This window comes from Pelecanus crispus, chromosome Z (genome assembly GCF_030463565.1).
Source record: "Pelecanus crispus isolate bPelCri1 chromosome Z, bPelCri1.pri, whole genome shotgun sequence".
Taxonomy (NCBI): Eukaryota; Metazoa; Chordata; class Aves; order Pelecaniformes; family Pelecanidae; genus Pelecanus; species Pelecanus crispus.
In genome coordinates, this window is record NC_134676.1 from 20,562,442 (window position 1) to 20,584,932 (window position 22,491).

The 22,491-nt window shown below is 36.9% G+C and overlaps 1 protein-coding gene across 1 annotated transcript in view; it reads left to right on the forward strand.

Annotated features, from left to right (window-relative positions):
• Positions 1 to 102: 102 nt before the first annotated feature.
• The window catches only part of MTREX (Mtr4 exosome RNA helicase), a 49,516-nt gene continuing 27,127 nt past the window's right edge, over positions 103 to 22,491 (forward strand). Inside the window, exons 1-15 of the mRNA XM_075725928.1 lie at positions 103 to 218; positions 624 to 755; positions 2,413 to 2,479; positions 4,624 to 4,686; positions 5,226 to 5,338; positions 6,162 to 6,336; positions 7,358 to 7,448; positions 7,769 to 7,893; positions 9,123 to 9,221; positions 10,000 to 10,102; positions 10,239 to 10,370; positions 11,529 to 11,608; positions 13,012 to 13,122; positions 14,236 to 14,337; positions 15,836 to 15,961. Of these exons, the coding sequence (XP_075582043.1) occupies positions 103 to 218; positions 624 to 755; positions 2,413 to 2,479; positions 4,624 to 4,686; positions 5,226 to 5,338; positions 6,162 to 6,336; positions 7,358 to 7,448; positions 7,769 to 7,893; positions 9,123 to 9,221; positions 10,000 to 10,102; positions 10,239 to 10,370; positions 11,529 to 11,608; positions 13,012 to 13,122; positions 14,236 to 14,337; positions 15,836 to 15,961 (1,635 nt within the window). The remainder of the gene's footprint in view (positions 219 to 623; positions 756 to 2,412; positions 2,480 to 4,623; positions 4,687 to 5,225; positions 5,339 to 6,161; positions 6,337 to 7,357; positions 7,449 to 7,768; positions 7,894 to 9,122; positions 9,222 to 9,999; positions 10,103 to 10,238; positions 10,371 to 11,528; positions 11,609 to 13,011; positions 13,123 to 14,235; positions 14,338 to 15,835; positions 15,962 to 22,491) is intronic.

A 22,491-nucleotide genomic window follows, 5' to 3' on the forward strand; every position in this document is an offset into this window, starting at 1 on the left:
CTCGGGGCGCAGCTCCGGGGTAGGGGCGGGAGGGATCCGGGGGGTGGGGGTGGGGGTGGGGGGGGCTGTCCCGCGCGAGGCATTGTGGGGCCGGTGGGGAAGATGGCGGACGCGTTCGGGGACGAGCTCTTCAGCGTGTTTGAGGAGGACTCGGCCGCCACCGCCTCCGGCGCCAAGAAGACCAAAGTGGGCGCCACCGAGGTCGCCAGGAGACCGGGGTGAGGGCGCGGTGGGGGGCTGGGGGAGCGGGGCCGGGCGTGCTCTGGCGGCTGAGGCTCGGGCCGCATTGCTGGGCCCGGCTCCTGCCAGCATGCTTTAGCTACTGAACCCCCTCGGAGCGGGGAGCCTGTGCAGCCTGAAGGGGCACGCTTTCCTGGGATCCCTGGCCCACAGCTATAGCCAGCCCGGGCGCAGTGGGCGATTGGGGAGAGCGGAGACCTGGGGCCAAGCTCATCCGGGAAAGTGGTTTGAAAACCCACGGCGCTTTTCGTGAGTGGAGTTCCCCGGGTTGTGCTGTGAATACAATGTGATCGCTGTTGCCTGTAGAACACATGATTTCTTTTCAGAAAAGACATACGTAAAAAAGAGGCAAACTTTAAACTTCTTGTCTGTTTATGTTGCAGAAAACGATCGGAGGAAAAATCTTCTGTAGCTGCGACAGGGAAGCCCAAAAGGGAAGTTGAGGTGGATAGTACTGAAGATGCTGTTCTGGGAAAGAAGCCAAAATTGGAAGATGTTGTATCAGAAGATGCTAAGTAAGTGCCCAGCTTAACATGTAAGGAAGTCATAGCAAGACATGTTGGTTAGCTATGTGCCAGTTGTGAATTGTCGATGTAAGTAGTGTTGCAGTGTTTTCATATAAAGATGAATTTGCATATGAAGTTGATTTGCCATTGTCTAGGTAAGTAAGGATGTGCCGGTAGTACAGCTTCAGCAGTGACGAGCATTGGGTGTATTTAAAATAATGTTGCAGACAGATAGGCAACTGCAGTATGAAATGTTCATGTATTTGTGGTTACTGCATATGGACTAGTGGATCTTGCTCAAAGCTATCACGCTGATTTCAGGCATATAGCAAGAGATAAGCAGTGAGGTACATGGGAGGAGGCAGGCTTGCTGTGTACCACACCACTGAAAGACATAATTGGCTTGGGATACAGGAAGAAAAATTTGACCAAGGAGGCAGAAACAAAGTTTTTGAGGCATGTAGGATTATAACTGCAGCAAATATTTGGAATCTTGAGTACAGACATGCTTTGAAATTTGAGCACAGATGGCAGGTATTTGATGTGGAGAGGGGTGTACTTGGACATGTTGACAGCTGGGGAGATAAGGCAGCTGAAGGGAAGCCAAAGTGACATTTCTGTGTTTTAGGATGGACATGTCTCTCCCTCTTTTCTTTCCAGAAATTCATGACAGGTATTGTGAGGGGTTTTGAAAACAGATTGAAGGGACAGTGCGGACACTTTTTCAGCTTGGTGTGTCTTAAGAGATTCTTGGGAACTTCAGAGTTTATGTTGATTCAGAAAATGATTAGGAGGATTCATGGAATAAAAATTAATCCAAATGCCGGTGTGTATCTCCTAGCTCAAGAGGCAGAAAACTTTACTACAGAAATAAAAATTATGTGCTTGCTGTGTTCTTATACTTTTCTCTGGGTGGTGTATTACTGACTTCTGTCAGACAGAATTCTGGTCTGGATTGTTATTTGGTCTTACCTTGTGATATGTCATAAGTTCAAGGTAAGATTTTCTGTGAGAAAATCATAAGAAGACTTCTGACACCACTGTAAACAAAGGGTACCGGTATAGAAGCAAAACAGGACCAGAGTCAACATTTTAAGTCAGTTGCTGTGTTAGTGGTCTCAGTAGAACATATAGTTGCCCACAGTAGCTTACTAAGTGTGTTAAAACCATCAGAAAAAACCCACTGTTTTACGTAGTGAGACACTAGCCATGTGTGGCCATGAGAGAAGGGACTGGTAAAGAAAAGAGGGGTCTCATCTTCAGGCAGCTGCTTGGGATGCTTCAGGTTGCTGTTATTCGGTGTCATGACTAGTAGCAGGAATACACGTCTTGAATTTTGCTTTGTTGTGTACGGGAAAAAAGTCCCCATTTAATCAGAAATTTCATGTGAACAAATGTGATCCAAGTGCTGTTTTGTGGTGCAAGTTTTTAAGGCATTACAAATCCCAAAGCAGTAGCTAAAGTTAATTTGTACAGTAGCAAAATCTTAACACTTACAGGTATTCTTAGTCCTGGTAGTAGCCTCTGCCAACTGTCTGTTTCAAGTTTGTGCGTCCTTCTTTTAATGTTGCAGTTAAAGTAGAGGTGAAGTTCAACATTTTCACCTTTAGAAAGGAAACAGGATTTTTAAATACCTTTTTGGCAATCCTAACTCATGTGTTTTTAGCCTGGCAGACCTGATGCCTCAAGTAAAGGTGCAAGCTGTGGAAACTATTGAAGGTTGTACACATGAGGTGAGTGCCATGAAAATGCCTCTGAAAAGTGTAGGCTTGTTTCACCAAATTGCATGTATTACTGCCAGTATAATAATACCGTTTATTGCACTTGTACTTGTTATATCATAGAATCATTTAGGTTGGAAAAGACCTTTAAGATCATTGAGTCCTACCATAAACCTAACACTGTGAAGTCCACCACTAAACCATGGCCCTAAACACCACGTCTAAATGTCTTTTAAATACCTCCAGGGATGGTGAGTCAACCACTTCCCTGGGCAGCCCATTCCAATGCTTGACAACCCTTTTGGTGAAGAAATTTTTCCTAATACCCAATCTAAATCTCCCCTGGTGCAACTTGAGGCCATTTGTTCTTGTCCTATCACTTGTTACTTGGCAGAAGAGACCGACACCTGCCTTGCTATAACCTCCTTTCAGGTAGTTGTAGAGAGCAATAAGGTCTCCCCTCAGCCTCCTTTTCTTCATGCTAAACAGTCCCAGTTCCTTTAGCTGCTCCTTGTAGGACTTGTGCTCTAGACCCTTCACCAGCTTCGTTGCCCTTCTCTGAACATGCTCCAGCACCTCAATGTCTTTCTTGTGGTGAGGGGCCCAAAACTGGACACAGTATTCCAGGTGCAGCCTCACCAGTGCCAAGTACAGGAGGACGATCACTTCCCTGCTCCTGCTGGCCACACTATTCCTGATACAAGCCAGGATGCTGTTGGCCTTCTTGGCCACCTGGGCACACTGCCAGCTCATTGTCAGCTGGCAGTCGACCAACACCCCCAGGTCCTTCTCTGCTGGGCACTCTTCCAGCCACTCCTCCCCAAGCCTGTAGCATTGCATGAGGTTGTTGTGACCCAGGTGCAGGGTGCAGCACTTAGCCTTAGCCCATCAATCCAGCCTGTCCAGATCCCTCTTGCAGAGCCTTTCTACCCTCAAGCAGATATATTATTTCACATTATATTTAAGGTGGAGCAGGGTTGTAAAGAGTTTGAGGTCTGTGTCTGGCATTCAGCGTGCACAAAATGCTCTTGGAAAAATTAATAGGGTACCTTATCAGAAGCAGTTTGTATGATACTTGCAATAAAATGAGTGATTGTGAAGGTCTCGATGACAATGTTGATAGGTTTCCGTATTTGAAAGGTACCAAGCACATTGTGAGTACTGTTGTTGAGGAAAACCTACTGGTTGTTAAAATAGGTGTGTGTTCGTGGTGCAATTTAAGTGTGCAGCAGTGCATTGGAATATTTTGCTATTCTGGTTCAAGAATGAAAGGCTTTCTTGTAAGGGTGATTACTGTTGAAAATTACTTTTTCGCAAAAAGGGAAAAAGGTCATGTTTTATGTATAAGCAAAATAATAAAAACTATCCATTTTCAAATTGTGTTAAAAAACATAAATACAATTTAAAATATGAAAAATCAGAAGTATTAATGCTGATTTTTTTTTTCAATCCTTCATCCAAAGATGATTGTCAGAGGATTTTCTATGAGAATTAAATATGTAAACTTTAACTTCCTTGTACTTCTATGCTCATTTTCTTTTCTGTGCTGTCTTCCAGAACTAGCTCAAGTTAATTACTTAGGGTCACATTCCAGGACCCTGTATGATTAGACCTTTGTAATGAAGGAACGGTGAATACAATTGATGATACAGATTTTAAAGCCCATGCATCTGTGCAGTCTTTGTTATCTTGAGATGTCTAGTAGAGTAACTGAAGAGAACTTAAATATTTAGGATTAATGAATGTTAGATATTGGCAGGAACAGGAACTTTTCCTGTGTAAATACATTGTCCTTGGAAAGGGAGTGTTATCCATGTGAGCTGAGTAATTGCTTCTGATGTCCATTGGCCAGAAGCCATGACTGTGTCTTGGCCTGAAGAGCTAATGTTCCAAGGTAGGTGAAGCAGAAATCTTTCACACAAGACGGTGTGAAAGAGGGAGCATTATTGGGGCAGGAGGGTAGAGATATTGGTTGAAAAACTCTGAGAGGAAAGAAGGAAGCCTTGACACATGAGCTTATAGAAACAGGATAACAGAAATTTGAATTAGTTTTTGTGCATATTACATTTCTTGCCCTGGCTCTTCATAGCTTGCCATGTCACTGGAGTGGACACTGAGAATTCTGCAACTGTTTTTATTTAAAATGTATTTTACAGGTTGCACTTCCAGCAGATGAAGACTTCACAGGTCTGAAGGCAAGAACTGGAAAACCTGCAAAAGTATGTGATAAGATTGCATTTATTTTTCTTTGCTTTAGACAGATGATGAGGGTAGAGGGAAAAATGATGTACTTTGTTAGTGAGGCTTGGAAGAGAGTATCTTGAAAAGATGGCCTATTGTAGGTAAGATTGGTGTTTCTGTATTTTAAATTTGGTGGAGTAAAATGATGTGGTTGAATGGGGTGGATAGGCTCTTGTGATTTCAATTCTATTCTACAACATCAGGTGGTGGCTTCAGTTGTACCCAGTAGTTTCTCTTCCTAAATTAGTATGTTAGAGAAAACGTGAGTCATCGTGGCAAGATTTTCATTTGATATGACAACAAGACATAGGCAAAGATCTTAAATGTGGTATTAGTTAAAATTATTTAAATACAAAGTCATTGCAAAATACTGGATTAAGATCAATTGAAGTTACAAATATCTACAGGATTTCATTTTTGCCTGTAATTTGCACACTAGGTCAATCACAAAATTAATTAACTGTGAGTAACAGTCTGTGTTAAAAATATATGATGTTTTTGCTTTCTTTCTTTTTAGGAATATCCATTTATTCTTGATGCCTTTCAGAGAAAAGCTATTCTCTGTGTAGATAATAACCAGTCTGTGTTAGTGTCGGCTCATACATCAGCTGGCAAAACTGTTTGTGCAGAGTAAGTAATTTTCTGACAGGCTCTAATAAGAGAATGTTGTGATGTTTGTCGTGTCATTTTGTTGAATCATCAGTAGCTGTTGTGTCTCAATTTCTTGATACAAAGTTTGGACCATCAGTGTTAGAATTGAATTGACTGCTCTTGAATATAAAAATTACTTCTTTCATCTTGTTTAGTGGGTAGTGAAAGGGTTCATTTGTGTTTAAGCTTGCCTTTTATTTTTAAGCAATCTGTTTTTGTTGAGATGTTATTGTGTAGATTGAAAAGAAAGTTTCTGCAATGCAGATTTGCATGAATTTAGAAGAAAATACCTTTCTTTTCTAGCCCTTGACTATAACTAATAAGGAGTTTCTTGTGTGTTTTCTTTGTTTTGTCAGAAGCACTGGTTTGATTTAATTTGCAACTTGGTGTTTATCAGGCAAGATAGGTTTAAAAGATAGTGTTTGTTTTTTGTCAGGGTTTGGTCTGACAGTGGAGTGCCTTTGCTGAACGGAGGGGAGAAGTGAGATGTACATGGAGATATGTTAGAGCATGGGTTCAAATAATAAAACTTTGTCATGAGACAGTGACAATTAGATTTTTAAATTAAACTAGGTGTGCTCTGATGTCCATAAAAATCAGTTAACTTGTCAATGATTTGTCGCTCTCCAAAGAGGCATACGTAGTTAAGATTGCACTGAACTTAATAATCTAGATATAAAATGCTTCATATCTTTCTACTGCTGTTCTGAATTGCTTTTTTTTTAAAGCAGAAAATTAGAGGAAAGAAATAGGCTCTGAATGTCTTCCTGACAGCTTTAATATATACGATGTTTGAATACAGGTATGCAATTGCCCTGGCTTTGAGGGAGAAACAGCGTGTGATATTTACAAGTCCAATTAAAGCTTTGAGTAATCAGAAGTACCGTGAGATGTATGAAGAATTTCAGGATGTTGGTTTGATGACTGGGGATGTCACCATTAATCCTACGGCTTCTTGTCTGGTAATGACAACCGAGGTAAGATCAGACATTAATTCTTGATCTGTCTGTGTTTTCTTCTACCCTTTTTTTGACTGAGAAGGTGTGATATTAAAAGATTAAAAGATTAAAAGTTCTTGCAATAAGCTCGATTAGGGTAGAAAATGTTAGAAAGTTCGTTATGTCTCCCTTTAATGTTTTAACTTTTGGTTATTGAAAAAGTTAGGTAAATCTCTGTAAATTCATGTTTTTGGACTATCAGTCAGGAACTTTCATTCTCACGTGGAGAAAGGCTTAAAAAAACTTAATTTTCTGAATGCTCAAGACACTGAGTTGTCTTTGGATAGATGCGAAGTACTCAAAGTCAGTCAGACTTACTGAATGCTGTATGGGCAGTATTTTGTTCTACAGAAGCAAAACAGGGAGAGGCAAATCATTGAGTGATAGTCGAGTGTTTCATGCTCGATGCTAGTACTCCAGGAATATACAGCTTTTCACCTTTGGTAACAAAGTAGTGTTGGCACAGTTTTGTTGTATTTCTGTTGTAGAAATCTGTCCAGCCATGAGTTGGAATTTTCCTCTTTTTGTCTTTACCTTGGAAGAGTGAAGAGTCTTAACGGAGAAAATGCTTGTAGGGAAAGACTGGGATGGAGAGACAGGATGACTTGATTTCTGACAAAAGATTTTGTCTTAATCACAGAGAGGTTATCTGTTAGGATGAGGGGAGAAGGCGGCTTGGCAGAAGTAGATCTGTAGACCTGCAACAAATGTGCTGCCATCTAGAGGCTGGGAGAAAAACAATGTTTTTTCTTTCATGTTCCTTCACTGTTCTTGCAGGGAAACCAGTTCATCTCATATTGTGAGGTTTGTTAGATTGGAATCAACTTGGAAGGCATCTCACAGCCAATCTTTAAATGCTTTTAAGTTTTGTGCAAAATAAGATTTAATATTGCCAAGTAAATGTGAACCAAAAATTCCGGCAGTTTCTTACTGACATCTCTGTAACATGTGACTTGTTATTTCATGTGATGGATCTCATTTTTTTTTTTTCCTTTTCTAGATTTTGAGAAGTATGCTCTACAGAGGTTCTGAGGTTATGCGAGAAGTTGCATGGGTTATTTTTGATGAAATCCACTACATGAGAGATTCAGGTATCCTATATCTACAATTTTTCTTTTCAAGAAATCTTTTTTTCCCCCCCAAGAAGAAGTTTTTTTCCTTTTGAAGATTTAAGTCATTATTCTCTCTCTTAAAATAAGTCATCTTTGTGCATAAATCATTCAGAATTTGTTTTCTACTGAACGTATATAATTACTGTGTGGTACGGTCTGCATTTTCTTTGCCAAGGCAAAAGCCACTTTAAGGGCATTTGATGTACGCCATTTTTTAGTTTTTGTTTTATTTTGTCTTTAAGCATGCTGTTCTTTGGTTTTAATCACATAAATTTCCCATGTGACTTTTCCATTTTCAGAACGTGGTGTTGTTTGGGAAGAGACAATTATTTTGCTTCCTGACAATGTTCATTATGTGTTCCTTTCTGCAACTATTCCAAATGCCCGTCAGTTTGCTGAATGGATCTGCCATCTTCACAAACAGGTGATGTTTTTTATGTACTATACCTCCGTCCTTATTGTCTTGTGGCATAATACTGTTTCTTTGGTTGATGAGAACTGAACCTTTGAGCACCTTTTTAGTCATCTTCTCATTGCTTATAAATGACGATATAGATCACTACTGGCTTATCTGGTTGTACTCCTAGCTTTTGCAGCTATAGTGCCTGTTGGTTCTACATAGCGACATTAAAGCTGTTTCTTTAAAGCTTATTTTCCACACTTACTTAGACACCAGCTTGATTTCAACAAACATTCTGAATTATGAGACACAATGAATGTACTGTTATTTTCAGAGGGGTGATAGACAAGGTTATTTGAAGAATTTGTTTGAAGAGCTCTGTAAAAAGGCCATGCAGAAATCAAAAGTAAATCATAAATTGATAGGAAATACTATATATGCATGCAAACAAAGTGAGAAAAGAGAAATATAAGAAATCTATGCTGTCCTGTAACCATTAGGCTTATTTTATTCTGTTTTTTTGAGAGATGCTTTTGCAGCAAAGAATATGGGAATTAGAATCAGGGAAATTAATATTATATCTTGTGGATAAAGAGGTTGTTTTGATTTTAAAAATACCCCAGAGACTGATGCTTATGTTGTTAGTGACAAAAGGAGTGTAGAATAAGAGATGTCTATTTAAGTTTGGCACAAAACCTTGACTTTGTTTTGCAGAACATGAGACTCTGATTTTTTTTTTAAAGCAGATTTACGTAATATTTAATATGTTAAAGGAAGTGTTTTGTTTATTTTTTTCCTAAACAAGCTTTCTCCATGCATTAAAACCTTAAATGTTTTTAAAAGTCTACTGTGTGCCTTTTTTAGGTGGTGTAAGAAATACTGCAGGCTTTTTTACAAAATGGAAATTAACAGTTTTTCCTTTGGTTTTAAAAGGTGTTAAGATTTTGAGTCTGTGTAATAATACAGATGGAAATATTACCTGTCCTTACTGATTGTGCTCTTGAGAAATAATTTTTGTGGCCAACTTTTTTTCTTCTAAAGGATTTGCAAACTTTCATTTTCTTAAGCAACATTAGTACAAAATCCATATTCAGAAAAGGAGATCTGTTCTCTTAGTTTCTGTGAGTCTTACTTTCTGGCTTTTAGAAAGATGTATTTTAATAGTAATGTATTGGATTTTCCATCAAGCAAGTGTTTTTACAATGCAATTAGAAACATTAAATATTTATGTGTATGCTGTTCTTTCTTTATAGCCTTGCCATGTGATTTACACTGACTATCGACCCACTCCACTGCAGCATTATATATTCCCAGCAGGAGGAGATGGACTCCATCTGGTGGTTGATGAAAATGTAAGGAATATTCAGTTTGTTGGGAAGATCTTTTTCCTTACATACCAGTCATGAGCTTGGCCTCTTGCAAAATTTGGATTGGCTATACAAAGGATGTTTGTGTTAAAATGAAGTACAAATGGGTAACAGTGATCTCTGAATTGCTATTAGATTTTTGGAGTCTTATATGATTAGTTTTGTTATCTAATGTCATGTAGTCAGCTGAGTAATACTTTGCTGAGATGTCTTAAGTGCCCTCATCCTTGCTTTGTTTTCTAAAGTGCATGCTGCTTTCTGTAAATCTGCAAAGTAGCCTGTGTTTCTTGTTCTGTTTCTCACTCAAAAGAAAACATCATAGCATTTAAATTTTACTTAGGTTGAGGGGGCAAAATGTTTTTGTGTCTTTAGGTGATTTTGAAGTAACGACTTGTTTGAAATTCATCATCAGCTTGCAAAGCAGTAGCTAATGCCATAAACAGTAGTACTGCACCTGAAGCTAGGTCTTCGCTGGGCAGTGTAGTTTCATGTAGACATTCCGAAAAGTCAGCTTTGGTATTGTGTCATTCAGCAGGTCTAGCGTCGTTGTTGGTGTGGTGATAAAACAATGAGCCATAACTTCAGAGACACCAATGTAATTCTGAGCTGTGCCACTGACCTAGTAAACTCACTTGCCAGCTTATGTATTGTTTTTATCCTGCCTGAAAATAGGGGTAATGGTACTGGCTATGCAAAGCACTAAGTATTTTTAAGTGGGCTGCGTAAGAAGTAATCGCTTACAAAGGTTGTGTTTTATATCTAGGGAGATTTCAGAGAAGATAATTTTAACACAGCCATGCAGGTGCTTAGAGATGCAGGAGACTTAGCAAAAGGGGACCAGAAAGGCAGGAAAGGAGGAACGAAAGGTGAGTTTGAATCCCATTTAAAGTAAATTTTTGTATAATACAACAAAGTTATATGGAAATTGTGCTTGTGTCTCAATTTTTCCATAAGATACTTTTTTGCTAAAATTACATATACATTAATGTAATCTCTCTGCAGGTCCTTCAAATGTTTTTAAGATTGTGAAGATGATCATGGAAAGGAATTTCCAACCTGTGATTATTTTCAGCTTCAGTAAGAAAGACTGCGAAGCCTATGCGCTTCAGATGACAAAGTTAGATTTCAATACAGGTACAGATAAATAAAACATAGTTCTATTCACAATTGTAGTTTGATGTGAAATGTTACTCTGGTTAGATATTTCTGTTTCCTTTAGGGCTTTGTGTAAAAACAAATGAAAAATACATGTTGCTTTTTCATTTACTATGCTGGTACATCAGGCTATTTTCAGTAGGAAACTGTTGGTGCACAAAGAGTACTTGGTCATCACAATGTTGAATTGTTCCTCTATTTTAAACTTTATTTCTTTCTCCAAAATACTGTTCACTGTAATAATAGCACAAGAGTTCCCAGAAAATTCTATCTATAATGGGAGAAGACTGATCATAACAAATGTATTTCCCAAAATTTTCATGTTATGTCCCTTAGAAAAAAGAGTGTTCTCTCAAAGTCAAAACAACTGTTTAACAAATCACTAGACTGTTCTTTCTCAACTGTTCAATCCAGTTTGCTTTCTTTCCTTCCTCCCCCTTCTTCTCAAAGAAAAACCCTCAAGGTAAACAAAGAAGATTTTTTCATTTTGGATTAAGACCAAGCTTGGAAAATAAGCTTAAGTTCATCGCTTCTTGGAAATGTTAAGAGTTGTAACAAAAATAAGGAATTTCATGTTTGTGAACTGTTCAGGGTTCTTGCTTGCTTACTTGCTCTAATGTTTGCACGTTCTGGTTCAGTGTTGCAAAATAATGCAGCCATCTGTGTCAGAAAATGAAAAATATGCGTGAGTGCAGAGATGCATTTTTATATGTTTTCTTCAGTCACACCTTTGAATATATATTCTAGATATGTGTACTACTTAAGTAGAAAGGGTGTAAACTTTGGGAACTAATGGGGAAGAGGAAGAGCCTCTATGTCCATGCAGACAGGGCCTGGTAGGTAGAAGAGAAATGGGGAGGTTTATGAAATAGGCAGAAAGTACATAAAACCAAGAAATCCTACGTTTGTCCTGTTTTTCTTTTCCCTGAGCACCTACTTCTGTTACTGTTAGGCTCTTTCAGGCTCACATTCAAGTCTTGCTCGTCTGACCCTATGTGGGTGGTTCTGCGTAGACTTCACAATTTTCCGCACTATTTTTATTGTAAACTTTTGTAAATATTAGAATGTGGTAATGCTTTATTTACATATGGTATTAGCCTTCCAGATTCTGTAATAACTTACAAATTGCCTTCTTAGATGAAGAAAAAAAGATGGTTGAAGAAGTGTTCAATAATGCAATTGATTGTCTGTCAGATGAAGACAAAAAGCTTCCTCAGGTGAGTGGAGACTGAATAGGGGTAGCTACTGCTCTCCTGTTTTCTGGAACTTTTGAGGCTGTGGGTCTTCTGTAATGGGTACAGAAATCATAAACTGGATATTCTCATTCATCTCACCCGGTTTTGATCTCTCTTGCGTTGTTCCTTGGCCTTGTGAAACAGGACTCGGTGATTAGTATTCCTTCCAGTTGTGATTCCAGCAAATGACATATGCCCAAATTAACCATGGAGTTCCTACCCTGTGTTTTCTTTTTTTTCTAATTATGTTTTTAAGTAAACATAAGGGCTTATAAAGAGATATATCTGGGTTAAAACTGTCTGGGAATAGTTCAAATGACAGTGCAGTATGCACTTCATCAGGTATTGACTGCTGAGCCTTTCAAAAAGCTGAATTGATGCATCTGCATTCTAATCTATTGTATAATGACTAATCATAGTGACTACCTTTACAGTGGAAAAATATACATGCTTCTAAATGGACAGAATATTACAGGATTCAGTACGTTTGTAACAAATACTAAAGCTATAATTTTTTTCTAGTCCCCTCTTTATTTGTGTCCATCATTTGTTAATGTAGTGATCTTTATTGTGAGCATGGCAGTTCTCCTTGAAAAAAACAACCATTTAATTTTTGGCCGTGCCTACTTGCTTTGGGTTCCACATACCTGTTTTGTTCATGAGCTTGAGAAAAACAGAAAATAGGAATCCAATATGCAAGGTGTTACGTGCTGGGTTTTTTTGTAAGCTTGTAACAGTGGCATTATATCCAACTAATCTGGTTTGGTCTCTGTGGACAATGATATCGCAAAAGTATTCTCTGAATTAGGTTTGGTGTGGTAACTAAGAGTTAATAGATCGTTAATGAGAATCTTTGTTTTCAAAGAAGAAAACAGAGACAAAGCTAAGTTTATGTAGGTATTTGTTCAAAGTATAATGTTTTTAGAATTGAAGAGATTAATTCAGTCATTTACAGCCTGAATTTCCTTGTATGGTTCTCATAGCTACTGACTTTATCAGTAAGTGAAATCACTGCAACCAATATTGAAACAGAATATCTCATGCATACCAGGGTCACTATTTTGAAAAATTATTTTAAATGAGATAGGTTTTTTTAATAGACGCAAATTTAAATACCAACTGCATGCGTAAATTAGGGCATAACTTCACAGTTGACCTAACCCAATTTAAGACTAGTTACTGAAAAGATTGGCCTCTGGCTTTACCCTTCCTATCATGCCTAGTTCTAACTGGAAAATAATACTGAAGCGGTATTTATTGTATTTAAAATTGGGGAATAGTGGATTACATGAACACTAAGGGCAGTGTTGAGGTTTTCCATACAGGTTTTATTTTTTAGTAACAAATACTAAAATTTGTTTGCTGGTATTTATATTTCTTCCCAGGTTGAGCATGTACTTCCTCTTCTGAAGCGAGGAATTGGTATCCATCATGGCGGTCTGCTTCCTATCTTAAAAGAAACCATAGAAATTCTTTTCTCTGAGGGCCTAATAAAGGTATCTATTTCATGTCCATATTTAGGTTTCTCTCTGTTGTGAATACACAGTCAGTAATCCTGAAAAAACAAGAAGTATGTCTTAGCTCAGAATGTATGCTAACATTATAGTGGAGATGTGCTTCTTAACTGAAAAAGGTGGAAGGCTTATTGCACATGCCAAACTGAAAAATGCTTTGTGTTATAAATGTGGTTCTATGCAGGAAGCATAAGGCTTGGTACTTAAGAAAAACTTGTTTTGAACGTTGTGTGGACCAGTAAGTAGGCAATTTTCAAAGAGCTACACATACATGAAGGGAAGGGCTCCATTCTGTGGATCTATATGTGGGGTTCTACAAGTGCACACAGCAGCTCTGGAAGGAAGCCTGTAAGGTGTTCCAGTGGCATGGGTTAATTGGTGTAATTGGTTGCAGCTCCCTTCCCTTGAGAAATGCAAATATTTGCATAAATGCCTCCATCTTTATCTGAAAAAACAATTCTTGAAGCTGGTGGTTTTTTTTTTTTCCCCCTCTGTCTATATGGAAAAGTTTGTAGTCTTCATTACGTTGCCTTAGATGTTTTATGTTAGTGCACAATTGCAGCACTAGCTTTAAGTGTTCCAGATTTTATTCTGAAGTACTTAAACTTACATTGTCTAACTTTAACATTCTCTTCAACTATTTTATGATATATTTTGCTCTTATAAATGACTGCAGACGTTTACCAAGCTTTTTGTTGGTTGCTCTAAGGGACATATATTCAGAAAAATCTGACCTTAGATGAAAGTCGTGGGGTTTTTTTGGGTAGCTAACTGCTATTTTCTTCTTGCAAACTTTAAATGTGGAAATTAACTATTATTTTTCATTAATATAATTTGCATCCCCTTGTGTTTTCTTTTGGAGTCTTTCACATGGTCCCATCTAACTAGTTTCATGTTTTTCCAGAGGAAATAAGGGAAGGTGGAAAGAATGTTTTTGGTTTTGGAATGGTCCAGTTTTAAAATATTGAATGTGCCTATGTTGACTGTACATAAGGAGTAAAAACTGGAGTGATTTTGTGTAGCAATCTCTGACTATTTGCACGTTTGCTTAAGAGCCTTTGTTTTTGCTTACTTAACTTTAGTCTGTTTATTTAGGCCTTATTTGCAACAGAGACTTTTGCAATGGGAATTAATATGCCAGCCAGGACTGTGCTATTTACAAGTGCCAGCAAATTTGATGGAAAAGATTTCCGATGGGTAAGTGAAAAACAGGTTCTGTAGAATAACTGAACTGCATTACTTAAACCTCATTAGGATTAAAGTTCCTTTTGACATACCGACTTCAATGTAGTAGAAATTTTTTTTTTTCTTTCAAAAATCTTTCTTTGTTCACTAATCTATTTATAATTAGTGTACAAATTCCTGAAGACGAGATTCCTCAGATTATGCATGGAATTATATATTTTAATGGATACAGCAGAAGGGCATCAAACACAAGTTAGTGGTGGACACTGCATTAGACTAAGACTTCTGCACAACTTGTCCAAAACTGTGAGACCCAAGTGTTTTCTTCTGTGTCAGAGGAATCTGGAGAATAAGTGGGCTCAGTATGTTATTGTAATGATCACTAAATTTAGGTTTTGACAGACCCAAGAGAAGGGATTATTTACCTCAGGAGAGTATTGATTGTTCTGTTATAGCAGAGTATTTTGGGTAGCCCAAAGAAAGACAGAAACATGCAGAGGAAGAGACAGCTTCTTCAACAGCTGGAAAACAAATAATTTAAAAGTTTTAAACATTAAAACCAAGTATGTGATTCACATGTAAATAATAATAAGGCTGTACAAGTCATCACAGCAGAACTTTATAAATAAGTGTCATGTTCATCTTTCAGAGATGGGAAAATTACAGTAAACAGGACAAGTGACGTGACGTGTTATGAAGTAACATGTCTTCAGTCTTAGTTTGGGCTGTTCAGTTTCACAATTTGTTCAGTCTGATTGCATGTCCTTAAGATATATGGGAGAATTAGCTACCTTTGAGGTATCAGATATGTGGAGCTCGTGCTTTTAAAATGATTTAGCAGTTTCCTTTAAGTAGTTTTTGGGATCTGACTTAAAGTGAAACTCAGGAAGTTGTTGGGAATGCAAGTTCCACAGATGACAAAAAAAACCCCTGGTTTATAGCTTACTGAGACATAGGGAACCAGTTATAGCTGGCTTGTGTCCATGTCCCAGTTCTTTATAACCTCTTCGGTTTCACAGTTAGTAGGCATAGAAATACTGCCCTTGCTAGGTATCAGTATTTTAGTGTTACAATTGGATCATTTGAATGAAATGATACATTATTTGAAGATGGTGAAGATGCATTATCAGTATGTTGAAGATGTATTATATTTTAATAATCTCTACCATGCCCAGCAACCTTCCATCACGTAAGACACTAGTAAAATGTTTTTTGTGCTTATTAAAATGATGTACCATGTTATGGAAATCACTGTAGCTATGGGACCATTAGTTAGCTTACCCTGCTGACATACATTATTTATAGTCATGGATTTATATCTTAGTACCTTAGTGATCAATTACGAATAATTAATTCAATCTGTGAAAAATGTGTGTCTTAGATAACTCTCCTTTGCTAATTTTTATACATCATGGTCATTTACTGTATAATTGTAAATAGCACTTTATATGTTCTTGCTATTTTTCTAATGTTTGTTACTTTTTTTTTTCTTTTTCTCATGTTGACCTAGATATCTTCAGGTGAATACATTCAAATGTCAGGTCGTGCAGGACGCCGAGGTATGGATGACAGAGGAATAGTGATTCTTATGGTGGATGAAAAAATGAGTCCAACAATTGGCAAGCAACTTTTAAAGGTAGGAGAGAAGTTAACTTTTTTTTTTTAAAAATCCTCCCCACTAAGGTTATTCTCATTTGAATAATGTAACATGTAAAATGATACACCCCGAACAAAAAGTATGTAGATCATACAGGTAGGAGATGACAAATCCTAAAAGGAGTATGGGCTTTCACTGAATTCTTATTAAAGTGGGAGTTTCTATTGTAAAACAAAATTAGAAGACTAGTAGTATCCTTCTCTGTATAAAAGGGATCTCAGGCAGGAGAGGTAGAATTGTATCCTATTTTCAAGTGTTATCATTACTACTGCAGTATTCTGTTTGTTTCTTTCTGACCACAGTCAGTTCAAGGATATTGCTGAACTAGAAAAGGTTTGCTGAGCTTTCACAAGAATTATTAAAGGCTTGGTTCTGTGGTGAAATAAAAATTTCTTGATGGACTTTTCAGCATAAGAGACAAACGGGACAAAGTCATTAAAAAATGAGGTACATACGATAAGAAGAGTGAGATGGCTGTCAGTGAGCTAAAATTAACAATGGAGAAATTGATAGTGCTTATAGGAAACTTTGAGGTTTGGAAATCAAGAGGTTGAAAAAAACACTCATGTGGTTGAGATGGGTATTAGACTATAGGGCTTCCCCAAACTGTAAAGGAAGTTGTCATAGATTATTACAATAATACCCTCTTGCTTTGTAATTTGAATGTGAAACATTACAGTCATTACACTTCTATTTAAATTCCATGGCAAAGTCACCATAATGAAGCATAATATTCTGTTTGTGTTGCCTGTCTTAGTCTGCTTACATTAATTGTGCACACATGTTAAAGCTGAAAATTCGGGAGTTACTCTGCACTCTATTCAGGAGCTTGTAGCCTTGATGTGAATAGCAGGTTATTTGTGTTAAAATGGCACTTACAGTAGTAGTAGAGTTTGTATAAATTGTGGGAATCATCTTAAGTCAGCATCAGGGTATGTTAATAAAAAGCATATATTTGTTGCCAAAAAAAATCAGATGCCAATATTTCTATATTTTGTTCAGACAAATGAAGAACAATGAGAGGAATATGTACGTGGCTGCTGTTAAGTTACGCAGACATGGATTCTTTGTTGTGTATCTCGCCCTGTCAGTGCAACCTGTTAACTCATAATAAATGCATATATTAGATCACTGTTACACACAGGTAGTGTTCACCTTCTTAAGGTCAAAATTTTCATGAATACTACATTATGGCTAACTAACCAGAAATTAGCAAAATAAGAAATTTTCAAAAATACTGGAACTCATTCGTGAATGGTAGCATTAGGTTTTGAATTAATTTATCAGTCTTGATTTGATTTGTGTTTTCTCAGTGGAGTGGACATATATTTGTTTACGTACACATTTAATGCATATGTACATCTCTAAGATGTATGAAGACTTAAGCATTTTAACTGGATTGTTATGAGTTTTTAGGACTATTTAAAAAAACAGATGTAATTTTGTGGCATACTCACTTAAAGGCTTTATACCCTTGTACTTCCACAGCTGAAAAATTAAAACACCAGGAGATACAAAACGAGACAAGAACAAAACACTCCATATAAATAGCATTAATTTTGTGTACTTGTAATCTGTAGTTTATAAAGGATATCCCCCAAAAGTTAATTTATATGAAACAATTGTAATTAGCTTAAGAAAAATTGATATTTCCATTATTTATCTTCAGTCTTTATGAGATTACTCTGTAAGTTCAACCATTCAGAAGGTGGTTTTTTTGTTTGTAAGTTCAGTAGTTTAAGAACTATAGAATTCCATCTGCATGAATTAAGATGAAAAAAGGAAATAGTAGATCACTTTTTTTTATACTATCTATTTTTTTGTCTAGATTTTAAGTAAACAGTAAAGAATATTTCCTTTATTGAAACTGTAAGTCCTTTGATTTTTTGTTTTCCCCTTTTGAATTATAAGGAAACGAAAGGGAAAAATAATGGCAACTTTTTAGCTTTCTGTATTATCTCTTGGTGGTTCTCCACTGATCTAAATAAGTTCCTGTATTACATTAATCTTTCACACTACTTCACTTGTGAGCAAGGACTGAATTTAAGATTTCTTTGAAGAAGATCAGAAGGGGCTCTAATGAAGGTATTAATGCTTCTGTAGCTTCTGTAACTATGCAGCCAACTGCTGAAAAGGCAGTAAAAGTAATCTTTTATGAGATGAGCAGTACAACATAAAAAATACTTCTTATTTTCCTTTTTAAATACAAAACACTTAGAGGAAATCTCTTGTCAAAACAGGCCAAGAGTGCATACAGACTAACTTTTCTTCAGTATTCACATTTTGTATTCATCGTTAAGCGTGTCTGAATTAGGTTTTACTTACTGACTGACAGTGTTTGTCCATAGTAAGATCACAATCATGTCTTGCAGTAGTATTTTTGCTGCCACATCAAGTATGGTAGATTTGCTCCAGGACAAGCTAAAGATTTATAGGGAAAACTTTAGAAGAAAGAAATGAGCCATATTGAGAATGATAGGACACTTACATAGGACATTTTTATTGTAACTCTTCAACCCCAATGCATGTCTGATCCAAACCATTTCCTGAATAGTAGAGCAAAATGTCTAGGAATAATGTTATCAGCTGCCTAACACTGTGATCAGTGAAGTGAGAGCTTGGAGCGTGTTTCAGTACCAGCAGTATTGCTGCAGCTGTGCTGTTTGGCTGTGGCACTTGTTTCTTGCGACATTGTGTACAGTACTTCAAACTTAAATTCAAAGTTCAAATCTTAGATGGATTTCTTAGGAGGGATATTTGTAAATATTTCTTAAACTCAGTAACCTACATTTGTCTTCTCAGTGTAACTAGGTTTTTTTGTTTATCCTTAGCATTTGTTTGACAACTGAGTATTTAGTAAACTGGTGACTTGCACAAATCTATAGAACTAAATGCCTATGACACTGTTGGATAGCTTTCTGAAGACAGTAAATTATAGTTTTACATTTGCATAACACTAAGAAATATTTGATGGGAATTTTTTTTTTTGTTTCCTTAATTATAATCTTTAGCTACATTATGTTAGTTTAGGTAGGAAGTGGAAAGCTTCTCCTTGACGCTAGATGGCCTTTGAAACCAGAGCAGCATCTCTCTAGTTGGAATTTGGCCATGCTACAAGCATGTATTCCTACAGAGACAATTGAGTTATTGAACAGTGGTAATCTGTTATGTCTCTAAAAGACAAAAATCTTCAGCTAATTACATTATGGAAATGGACGATTGTATAATGAAAGAAAATGTGCTAGTGTAAGGAGGTTTTTGAGTCCTGAATTTGCATATATCAATTTGTTGCATCTACTTATTCCTTCACAGGAAAAGTTAGATGGACTGAAAAATCTAAAGAAAACATCCATCTAGCCAGATAAAATATACAGTATTATGCTTTCCTTGTCATTTGCATATGGAACATGAAGTGCCCCAATGCCAAGCTGTAGGAGATATTCCACTAGCTACATCTGGCTCTTTGGCAGGGCCTTCATTTATAGAGTTGGCAGTACTGTGCTTATTTGGCCTGTATGCTGCTATTGGAAATCTGTCTGGTCTTTTTGTATTTTATTTTGACTCTTATGTTGTTTTATTGTACTAGGCAAATGAAAGGGATAGCAATTCAGACAGTTTAATACCTTTCTCTTTAACTTCCTGCCTGTTTGCACAGCTCTCTCATATGACCATTGTGCAGTTGTTGGAAAGTTTCTTAATTTTGAAAGAGCAAATCGTCATTGTCTTGTAATTGAGGCAGCATCATTAGATATTTTGTGTTTTATTCGTCTGCTATGTATCACATATGGCTGTTCCTTTCAGACACCCAAGTACAAAGAAAATTCTATTTAGCGTGAAAAGCAATATTTACATAAAAGTAAATCTATGCTAATTGGGAATAAATGTAAGATTGGAAATGGTGAGGAGGTGATGAGAAGCTTCAATTGCTAGAAGAGGAGGTTTGTGGAACAGGAGCTATCTGATGAAATTGCTGGAAGTTAGTACTTTTGCATAAGCTACCTGCTTTTGCATTTGCTACCTGTCTGCAAAAGGAATCAATAATAAGCCTTGGGCGCCAGTGTAATTTTGTGTGGATTTCTAACATAAAAAGTGTATAACAAGCAACTAAAACTCTTGCCTGGGTTGTGAGAAATGCCATAGTTACGTAATACTACACAAAACTATTAAATCAGAATTCAGGAAAAACAATGGTTAATGTGTAGGAAAGAAATGCTGTTTTATGCAGAAGTACTTAATCTGTGAGGTTGGTTGTTCCTTCTTTTGGCTTGTCTGGTATTGACTGATAGCCATGGGTCTGCTCCTGTATTGGTCTTTCTGTGTTTTAAAATAAATATGAGTGCATATGCCTTGAATTGAGTTGAAAAATAGTAAAACTTAAAAAATTACCCAATGTAAAAGTATAGATTCTGTTGTTTGAGTGGTTGGGGTTTTGGGTGCTTTTTTGTTGTTGTTGTTAACTAGGTAAATTTAGGACAGTCCAAAACTGTTGTTAGTCTTTGTTACTCTTTAAAATACCCATATACATTAACATCATACTCTTGAAATTATTACTGTGGTTTTGTTCAAATGATCTCCTTTGACTACTATGTAGAAAACCCTTCCAGTGAGTGGGAATTTTTTTTTTCAGGTGGTAAGATTTATTCTGTTGCATTGAGTTCTTATTTTGCTCTTACAAACTGTACTGAATTTTTACTCTATGATCAGGCAAGAAGCACAGGATTAGAGCATCAACAGAGGTCCTTTTTGCAAATTAAATGCTTAGCGCTGTCTGAAGTAATGAAGTGGAAGTTGTTAGCTATGCATGGCTGCCACAGAAGGCAAAAACAGGGTGCTGCTGACAATCTCTATCAGGAAGCTCAAGGTACAATGAGATGCAGGCTAGGGCGTAGCAGTTGTTCAGCACAATGTTTGACAAAATTATAGCACAAGCTTCTTTGGCAAGAGGATATCCTGGTACAATGTCTATGAATAATGGTTTTTTTGAACAAAATGTGGTGGCCTGTATTGAAAATGGTATGGAATGATATGGCTTACTACTTCACTTTTATGATAAAGACTCTGCAGAATCTTTAGTACTGCTGGTTGTGCACCCCTTTGAAAACTGTACTGTGTGCAGATTTTCCACTTACTTCTCCCCAAATGCTTTAAAGATTTTTCTAGAGAAGCAAGCTGGTGTTTCAGTTCATTTCCCATAACTTGTGAGTGGGTAGTAAGTAACAGCTTTCCATTTAATCTTGGTGTTTGGGACTATGCATAAGACGGCAGGTGAAGCCTTCTAGTGAGACTGTCTTTCATCAGCATTCAGTGCCTCTGCAAACATCAGCTTAACATGCCAGCTTAATTATACTATTGTACTTTGGTTTGACTTAAAGCTTACTTATATGGAAAAAAAAAATGCCTCAGGATCTGAGAAATTTACTAAAGCTTAGTTTAGACTTCATCTGGAGGTTGGCACTAACACTTGTTGGAAAAGCCATTGCAAAATCTAAAGAAATAGATTGTCACTAGTGGTTTGAGGACAGCGTGATGTTTTTTCTAATCTAAAGTTGTGACATAGGTGTGAATCTCAATGAAACAAACATTTTGGATACTTTATCAAAATTTAGAGAAAAATAATTTTAATGTGAAATTTTTATTTTTATTGTAAACTGCCAGACTTTTCTTGTTCTTATGAAGCTTGCACTGTAGAAGTTTTCCAGGCTTCAATTCGGGAAGGTACTTAACTTCTAACATGAATTTAAAATCTGCTTAAAGTCAACAAGATTTTAGCATGAAATCATGGAGAGAATTCAGCTATTTTAAGGGAAACAGATATTCAAATGCCATCATGAACAGGGTCACAGTTTTGTAGATAATTATGCCAGCCAGCAGATAGAAGACAACAGTAAATAGTTGTTCTTCCTGATGTTTGCAACCAAAATACAAGAGGATTGAGTGCATCAGATGGCGTGTAAAATGGTTAGTCACTCTTGAACTTCACCTCAGGCTTTTCCAGAGCCAGTAGGACTAAGCTAACTGGTATTATTTATTAATTGTGGTTGCTGCTTGTTAATACCACAAGTTACTTAAGCTTTATTAGGTCAGTCTGTGGAAAGCAGTTTCCCCCCAGCTAACAGATTTTTGGGAAATTTTCTTCTACTTTGGTAAACTCATCACTACAAATGTAAATGCTTTTTGATTGATTAAGCTAGATTTTTTTTCTTTGCCTTCTTATTCTTAAAACAAGAAAGGTAAGAGTGAGATAAACAGAAGACAAAGTTCCTTTTTTAATTTATTTTTATGTTAACTTTTTGTAGAAGTATATAGTCCTTGCTAGGGCACACATCTCCTTTAAGTTAAAACATACTGCACGTTTACTGAAGTTGTAAATTGTCACATCATTGACCTGATACCTGTAGCAGCAAGTCAAACCAATGAGTGTTGAGGATCTCAGCTTCTGAGTGCAGATACAGATACCATTTGGGTTTTTCCATTTCACCTTTCTTTGACTTTATCCAACTTTGGAGGAG